This window comes from Cannabis sativa, chromosome 5 (genome assembly GCF_029168945.1).
Source record: "Cannabis sativa cultivar Pink pepper isolate KNU-18-1 chromosome 5, ASM2916894v1, whole genome shotgun sequence".
NCBI classification, from domain to species: domain Eukaryota; kingdom Viridiplantae; phylum Streptophyta; class Magnoliopsida; order Rosales; family Cannabaceae; genus Cannabis; species Cannabis sativa.
Window position 1 is genome coordinate 44,014,117 of NC_083605.1, and position 9,578 is coordinate 44,023,694.

The 9,578-nt window shown below is 29.4% G+C and overlaps 1 protein-coding gene across 1 annotated transcript; it reads right to left on the reverse strand.

Annotated features, from left to right (window-relative positions):
- Nucleotides 1-6,688: 6,688 nt before the first annotated feature.
- On the reverse strand, nucleotides 6,689-8,092 carry LOC133038343 (uncharacterized). Its single transcript, XM_061116466.1, has one exon. It carries the CDS (start codon nucleotides 8,090-8,092, stop codon nucleotides 6,689-6,691), a length of 1,404 nt encoding a protein of 467 aa, XP_060972449.1.
- Nucleotides 8,093-9,578: the final 1,486 nt, after the last annotated feature.

Here is a 9,578-nt window from a genome sequence, read left to right on the forward strand (position 1 = left end):
TGGGTCCGGGTCCGGGTCCTGGTCACAGTCCCAGTCTTGTTCTAGGGTCCTCGTTCGGTGATTCTTATTCAGGTTCTAATTTTGGGTCCCAGGTCTAACTTTCCTGGGTCTCGGTCTAGTTCTGGTTTAGGTCCCAGGTCCCATTTCTGAGTTTGGGTTCGGGATCGAGACTGGGGTGTGGTTCTAGGTCCCGACCCTAGATCTGTGTCCCTAGTTTGGTTCCATGTCTAGGTCTGAGTTCAGGTTCGGGTTCGGGTCCCGAGTCCAGATTTGGGTGGGGATCCGGGTCCGGCTCCCAATTCGGGTCTAGGTTTGATTTGGAGTCCGGGACCTTGTCCAGTCACTACAAGAAACTAACTTTTTAGCAACAAAATTTTAGCTACCAAATATAGTTGGTAGCAGTTAATTAATATTAGTTACTAAATTTTCGTAGCAAAATGATTTTGTAGCAAGTTCTAATAAAAATATACTATATGAGTTTCCTACCAAATATTTTAGTAGCAAATTTATATTTTTAGCTACAATTATCTTTGGTAGCTAACATTTTGAGCACTAAATAAAAATTTGCTACTAAATTTTAGTAGCAAAATGAGTTTTAATCAAAATGACACTAAATATGCTTGTTACTAAAAATTTTGGTGGCATATGAATACCTTTAGCTACTGGTTTTTTTGTAGCTAAAATTTTATATTGGCGTAAAATATAAAGTTGATGCATTTTGTGTATATTAGAATTTATTGCAATTATAAATTTATTGCTACTAAATTATATCATATTTTTACACTAGCAAATAAATATTTCTAGTTAAAGTGTTTTATGTATTACTGATTAATATATGTAGAATATAATATAATATAATATATATGTAAGAATAGTAAACATAAAAACATAATTAAATCTGTACTTGTACTCCAAATTAAAAAAATTAATCTATATTTTCTTAAAAAACAATATGTATATAAATTATATTTTGTTCTAATATTAAAGAAAGGTAAAAAGAAATAATTAAATTTATAATAAATGAACAAGATAAACTAAATTTTAAAAATTATAAACGCCATAAAAAATTGAAAGAAAAATAATGTAATAAATAACTACATAAGTCATATAGGATACATATAACTTTGTTGAAACAAAGATACTAAATGGACCCTCTAATAAACTTCAGTAAAAATTTCAAAAAAACCAACATAGATAAAAGCATCTTAGGAAAAAAAAAAAGCACTTACTACCTTAAAACAAATTAATAAACTGAAAGGTTTGCATAACACAATAACAATGTTTCTTTTATTGTGATCACTCAATTAAAGCACTCCATCTTCTGTAATTTCTTCTAAAAATTGGTCAGCCCATTCCAAAAGAATTTCATCAATTTCTTGTTTTGTATAAGTTTTTTTCCCATTCCATTGCAATGAGTAAGGTAAGTATTAGTTCATATAGTAGTATTTATAATAGAATAGAAAAATATTTTATTATAGTGTATATATCCCAAATATATATAACTTACTTGAGTGGTTAGCCAATTGATAGGTCTAGAATTCATGCAAAATTCACGCATGTATCTCATTAGATAATATCCACACTCAAAATCCGATATTTGTTGAGGACACTGCACATATTTATGAAATAAAAACACATAAATATTTTAAAATTTATAGAATAATTACTATATTGTTATATTAATGTAATTTTATTTTACAACTTACTTTTATAGATTTCCATGTAATGCCAGACTTTTTTGGCTGCCTATTACTGGAAGCATTGTAGTAATCAAAAGTCCTAATAAACAAAAGAAATATTAAAATAATTTAAAAATAAAAATTAAATTAGACTAAACCATAATATTATTTAACTTACATTGCCATTAGAGATTTAATTTTATTAGGCGGAGGTAATCCAATTGAGTCAAGCCAATAACATGTTTCACGCAATACATCAATAATTGCTAGCATCCAATGGTCTCTGTTGACCACCAAAGTAAGATATTATATGTAAGTCAAATATATTGATAACATAAATAGTTAACTAAATAATTCTTACCCAGTATTAACAGAAAGCAACCAAAATTGTCCCGCTTCTGTTCCTTCCATGCGATCTGCCATTGTCATTGCATTTTGTGCTTGACATGAATCCAAAGCTAAAATTGGATGAAAGAAACGAAAATATTGTGCTCGATTTGCCTTCACCAACTTTTCATGTAAGATCCTAAATATTACAATTAGATTAATAAGGAAAAAATATTATTTAGTGCATTAAGTGTAATTTAAAGATAAATTTTTTACCTAATGTAAAATACTATGCAAGCAGCTCCAATCCGTTTCATAGTGCCTAGAAGAATTACATCAATAGGTGAAATATGTAAATATTCATCATTATCCAAAATTTCTGGGTCCATGACCATGGAAAAAGTGTGTGAAGCTTTTATAAATCGAACAGCTAGTAATGCAGCTTTTACACCCTTTGGAGTGTCCTTAGGAATTTCAAATTTAATTGGAGAATCTCGCACTTCTTCTAAATTTGAGGACGATTTAGTGGGTTTTTGTGAAGATGAGGGTTGATCTTTTTCTTTACTTGGCTCCAGTTGCGTGAAAAAACTATTTTGTTTATCCTGAATCAAAAAAAAAAAATTGTTATAATTTATTTTAAAGACATGAAAAAAAATATGTGAGAGTAAATTTATGTTCTAATAAAACCATTGATGAAATTCTGATTGGTGACTCTAATGATCGTTCCTCTAATAATCTGCCTTGTTGTGATTCATAGAATATTTTCATATTCTCTTGAACGATTCTTGCAACATTATTATCTTGATCCTTCCTTAGATCTTCAATGATTTTCTCTAATTTGTCCAAACGTTCTTCTTCAATCTCTTTATGTTTGGATGATAATTCCACTGAGATCTTTTTTCCAGGTGTAGGACCTAAACCTCGTAACCAACCGTATTTTCCTTCACCTAACACCTGCCTATATATAGCAGCCTCATCAACTACTAGTAGCAAGCCATCTTCAAATTGAATAAGTTTGTCTCGTCGCAACTCAACCATTTCATTCTACAATAACAATAAAATAATGATTTATTACTTTTACAAAAACGATTAAATAAAATTATTAACTTTTAAAGTTAACATACATATTTTTCCTTGGCTATTTCGTTGATCCATCCATTCTCAATCGTATAATGAGTTTTTCGAAACATTTCGATCTCTCCACACTTCATAGTTTGTTGTTGTACTTCATCACCTATGCTTTGTTTTGATTTCTGTAATACATTTAAATAATAAATAAAATTAAAATATAATAATATTTCAATGCTGTTATACGAAAAAAAATACTACCTCTTCATGTAAGTATTGAATAAAGGATTTTGTTCCACCAGAATGCATAAAAGAAACTTTTGCTCTATTTTTAGAACCTGCAGCTGACTTTTTCTACATAACATATTTCATGTCAGTATTAAGAATTTAAAAGTATTAAATGTGTACAAATTGAAGAAATATTATGATACCTTCCATTCTTCATTAGAAAAACAGTTTTTACACATCCATTCCCAGTCTTCATCTGTTAGCACCAACTTTTTAGGTCGATTTTCTAATGGATTTTTACCTTCCTCGATAAGAGATTTGTATTTACTGTGGCATTTGTTACGGTAGCCCCTATATCTCTCTTGACAATAGTGATTGCAAATAGTTTCGAGGTATGGATCTTTTTTAAAATCTATGTCAAAGATGTCCTAAAAAAAAGATAATTAATAAATGAATCATAAAATTATAGTTTTATGTACATAAAAATTGTATTATAAATATGTATACCATGATGCAAGCATATACAACTTTCTTATCTTCTGGAAGAATTTTGGCCCAACTACTATACTGAAGTGGAGCATGATGACGTACTTTTACACCAACAGTGTTTCCAAATATAGTTGCATTTGGCCCATACACTCTAAGTTCACCTTTCCTATAAGAAATTATTTTCTTACTTGTATCATTTTTTGATGAACGTCTAACTCCATCCCCACGAGTAGGGCCACGGGTGTTCTTCTTTTACTCTGTCCATAATTACAATATAATTTGTGATATAACTATATTTATGTATATATTATCTTAATTAAGTCATGCATGTATGAAAGGTTTGTACCTAACAATTCTTGAATTTCATCATCAGATGGTGTTGTTGAATCTTCATTTGGAGAACAAGGCACAGGAGGTGGAGATTTTGTAGATGTTGAATCATTATTATGTGTCTTCTTTGGACCAAATGACCTTGTACGGCTTAATGGTAGATCACGTGACTTCTTATTTGACATGACTGTAAAGCTGAAAAATACAAAATTAATTAGTATTGCATGTAACAAATTTTTATATTGAAAAAATAAAAAACAAAAAATTGACGCACTTTATACTTAATTAGTTTTATCACTCAATATTATATCTTCAGAATCATCAAGTTACGGTTCTTCTTCTGTATCATCATTGTGATTTATTGGAATATCACTAAATACTCCATCATCACATTCTATATCTTCGATATCATCCCGAATAAGATTGATATTACTTATTGTTGAATCAAAATTTAAATCAATATTATTCGAAAATTCTTCTTGATATGCTTCAGAACCGATGATAGTGGGATCTTCATCATCATCTTCACCATGATCTGGCTTTGGTGGTATATCCCAAATGTGGCGATGATTCACTTTCTGCACTACTTTCCAATCTTTATTTTTTTTAATATCATCTAAATAAAAGACTGAACATACTTGATTAGCAAGAACAAATGGTTCATCTTCAAACCATTTTGAGCTAATGTTTATACTAGTAAAATGATACTCAGTATACATTTTATTCCCATTGGTATTGTACCAAGAACATTTGAACAATACAACTGTATTCCAATAGAGGTAGTGTACTTCCCAAATTTCATCAATGACGCCGTAAAAATTACATATTTTTCCTTCATATTCTGCTTCAACCAAAACACCATGATTTTGAGTTGCACGTTTTTCATCTCGACTTTTTGTATGATATCGAACTCCATTAACCATAGAACCATCATATGAACAAACCAACAAATCAAGTTGCACTGCAATTGCATACAAATCTTCTACTGCTTGACCAGAAGTTGTTTCGTTCATTTTTTTTATCTGTGAATATTTCAAATTTCATATTGTCATTTTATGATGAAAACACAAATTTATGTTATAAGATATTTTAATTTATATTTTATACTTACTTTATTTTCAAACCATCTTGAAAATTCATTTTTTTGTACTTGGTCAATGTCGGAAAATCCTTGAGATTGTAAGAATAATCTATGTTCTCTGTTTTCATAACAAGTACTATGAAATATTAATTTTATGCTAAAACATAAATATTATAATATTTGAGAAGAAAAAACAAATCAACTTACTTTAAGTATGTGTCTAACTCAGGACAATTATTCAAAATGTACCATTGAACTTGGTTTCGTTCCTCTTGAGTTAGTGTGAAAGATGATTGTTTGCCAAATGGTCTTGTAGGCATGTTGAATATAGACAAGGTAGATTCTTTTCTGACGCCAAAGTTTTCAGAATTACGATCAGGGCGATTAAATCGTGTCTCTATTCCACGAAGATACATGGAACAAAAATTTAATGCCTCGGTAATAATGTATCCTTGAGCAATACAACCTTCAGGTCGAGCTTTGTTCTTCACATATTTCTTTAAATGACCTAATTCCCTGAAATTTATTATGTTTTTAATGTATAATTTTAAAATATTGTACTCAATAATTATCGAATAATACAAATTTAACTAAAATACAATTTATGATACCTTTCGATTGAATACATCCATCGCATTTGTACTGGACCTCCCAACTTAGCTTCTAATGGCAAATGCACCGCAAGATGAATCATCACATCAAAGAAAGCAGGAGGAAAAATACTTTCCAATTTACATAAGGTAAGTACAATGCCCTCTTCCAATTCATCTAAGTCTTTCACATTTAATGTCCTCGCACATAGTTTTCTAAAGAACAATGATAACTCAGCAATTGCATCCATCACCTTTTTATTCAAATATGGCCTTAAACCAATAGGTAACAACCTTTGCAGTAAGATATGACAATCATGGCTTTTCAACCCAAATAATTTTCCATCTTTCATGTTAACATTTCGAGAAATATTTCCTGCATATCCATCAGGAAATTTTACAGATTTTATGAACGTACAAAATTCTTGTCGTTCCTTTGCCGATAGTGTATAACATGCTACTGGTTTCAACCATTTATTCCCTTTCTTTTTCATGTGTAGCTGCTTCCGAATATTTAAGTCTTGTAAATCAAGTCTTGCCTTTTCAGTATCCTTAGACTTCCCATCGATACTAAATATTGTACCGACCACACTCTCACATATATTTTTTTCAATATGCATCACATCCAAATTATGTCTTAGTTTTAACTTAGGCCAGTATTCTAACTCCCACAAAATACTTTTTCGCCTCCAGTTTGTTTTGTTTTCATAAGATGCATCCTTCATTTGTTGCTTATCTTCCTTAATGATCTTATCATTTTTCCCTGGCCTACATTTCCATAAACCTTTTACTTTGTCCAAGATTTCATCTCCTGTTAAAATTCTTGGAGCCGAACGTCTTTCAATTGTGCCATCGTACTCTTTATCATTGCGCCATTGGTGGTTCAGACTCAAATATCAACGATGACCCATGAAACATGTTTTTTCTCTTACTCGAAATGAAGATGTGTCTTCCTCACAAACAGGACAAGCCTTATACCCTTGTGTGCTATACCCAGACACAGTACCATATGCCGGAAAATCATTAATCGTCCATAATACTGCAGCACGCATTGTAAAATATTCTTGGTCAACAATATCAAAAGTTCGCACCCCATTTTCCCATAATTCCTTGAGCTCATCAATTAGAGGTCGTAAAAAGACATCTATGTCTTTGCCTGGAGCACTGGGTCCTGGAATTAGTAATGCCATCATTACGAATTCTCGTTTCATACATTTCCATGGAGGCATGTTATATGGCATTAGCAACACTGGCCACATACTATGTGCGTTTGATAAATCACCGAATGGATTGAATCCATCTGTTGCAAATCCCAACCTAACATTTCTAGTTTCTTTTGCAAAATTAGGATATTGTCGATCGAAATCCTTCCAGACTTCTGCATCAGCTGGGTGTCTAAGTTCACCATCAGTATCAACACGTTCTTCCTTATGCCACCTCATATCAGTTGATGTATGGCGAGACATAAAAAGTCGTTGTAGACGTGGAGTTATGGGAAAATATTGCATCTTTTTGTATGGGATCTTCTTGCCTTTAGTTCCTTGAAATTTGTATCGTTCATGATCACATACAGGACATCTTTCAGCATTTTCATTCTCTTTCCAAAATAAAGCACAATTGTCCTTACATACATGGATGGTTTCATATCTTAAACCAAGATCACGCAACATCTTCTTAGCCTCGTAATATGACCGTGGAATCTTATTGTCTTTGGGAAATGCTTTCCAAAGTAAGTCCAACAATAGATCAAATGATTTGTTACTCCAATCACACATCACTTTAATGTGCATTAGATTAACAATAAATGTTAAGCTCGAGAATACTGTGCATCCGGGGTACAACTCCTTTTCAGCTTCAGCAAATAAGTTAGGTAATGAATTCCTTGCATTGTTGTCGCCATTTGAATTTCCAAGGTTCACAAACTCACTATTTCTATGAGATTGATTAGCTAAATCCTCTAATGCTGGTATCATATCGTCATCATCTTCATCATCACTATCATATAATGTGTTGTCTTCCTCAACGATTGATTCTGCATTCTCTTCATCCTCGTGTATTTCTGTGATATCTTCCCCGTGGAACTCCCATAAAACATATTTTGTATAAAATCCTCTTACAAATATATGGCGCTCAATCGTCTCCAAGTCATAATAGTATAAGTTCATACATGAAACACATGGACATCGAATCTTATTTTCATCATTCAAGTGAAAGGATGATAACTTAAGAAAATTCTTAAGTCCGTTGAAATACTCCACCGATAATCTATTCTCTTGGAAAATCCACTTCTTATCTATCATTTTTAATTTTATCTTTCAATAAACACGATGGATTATACTACAACAAAAAATATTTAATATTAATGTGAAGAATACTAGGGCAATCCCAATTATAAATTATGGTAGAAGGAAGAGAAGTACCTATCTATAGATTAACATTGGAAGTAAGAAATTTAAATAACAATGTCCATAGCGAGAGAAATGTAAGAGTTTGAATTTCCGACTTAATAAACACTTAAATTTTTATTTATAAAACTAATACATTTAAATCAAAATTTAAAATATTAAAAACATATTAGACCAAATATAAATGAGATTTACATAAATATTTGTTTTTTAAAAAATCAACATAAGCATTTAATTTTTGATAATTCTTATTTTTTTTAAAAAAATAATAATTCTGATCATATTTCTAGTGCATGTTTGACATCATAATTAAGAATTATTTTTTGTTAATAAAAACATTAAATTATTTTTTCAAAACAATTAGCTTCTTTGACCTTGTTTTTTAGACACAGTTTTCAAAAAATAAAGTTACAAAAAATTAAAATTTTAAATATAGTTTATGTAATTTAAAAAATAAAGATTTCTTAAATTTATTAGAATCAGTACAACATTCCTTAAATAAATTTTAAAAACTAATTTTTTATACCTTTATATTATAAATATTTCCTTTTATATATTTCATTGATAGAAGTTGATTCTTTGGAAAAAAAATAATTTTAATAGTTGACAAAAAAGAGAGAGAAAAATAATAATTATTTAACATTAATCATAGATTTATGTTTATTATGTTTTATTGAAATTCAATATTTTTTTTCACTCAATTATTACATTACATACAATTAATATTAATTTTAATTCCTTACAGACATTTTTATAGCATAATATACATATAATATATATACTTTTACTATTAAGTAGTATTTAATCCAAATTAAATACTAATTTAGTTTATATGTGTATATATTTAGATACCAATTAGTATATTACCTCTTTAAAAAAATTAGTAGGTTAGCTAAGCGTTTAGATACTAATTAGTAGTTTTTTTTTTAATTTTTTTTTGCACAGATTATTATTTTAATTTAGATACTATTAAGTATAGATTAATATTTTTTATATAGAAATCATTTGGTATTATTTTTATTTTAGTTGGATACCAAAAAGTAATAGTTTTACTTTAAATTGATTAATTTATACTATATCTATACGTAGGTTACTAAGAGGTATAATTTATGTAATAAGAGCATACAAATTAAAAAAAAAATATCTACCATTATGTATTATAAATTGAAATTCAAAAAGTAGCTACCACATAATATATAAGCATCTCAAAAGATATAGATTTAGATGTAATTAATTCTGTTGAAGAAAAAAAAATGTCCAAGAAAAAAATTAAAGTATAAAAATGGAAAATAAATACAGATTTTACTAAATAAAAAGGTCCAATAAAATAGTAATTATATTTTAAATGTGGTTTTTTTTTTTAATGAAATTTTAAATGTGG

Excerpts from the sequence above, each read along its gene's own strand:
- LOC133038343 (XM_061116466.1), bottom strand. The coding sequence starts at position 8,092 with ATGATAGATAAGAAGTGGATTTTCCAAGAGAATAGATTATCGGTGGAG.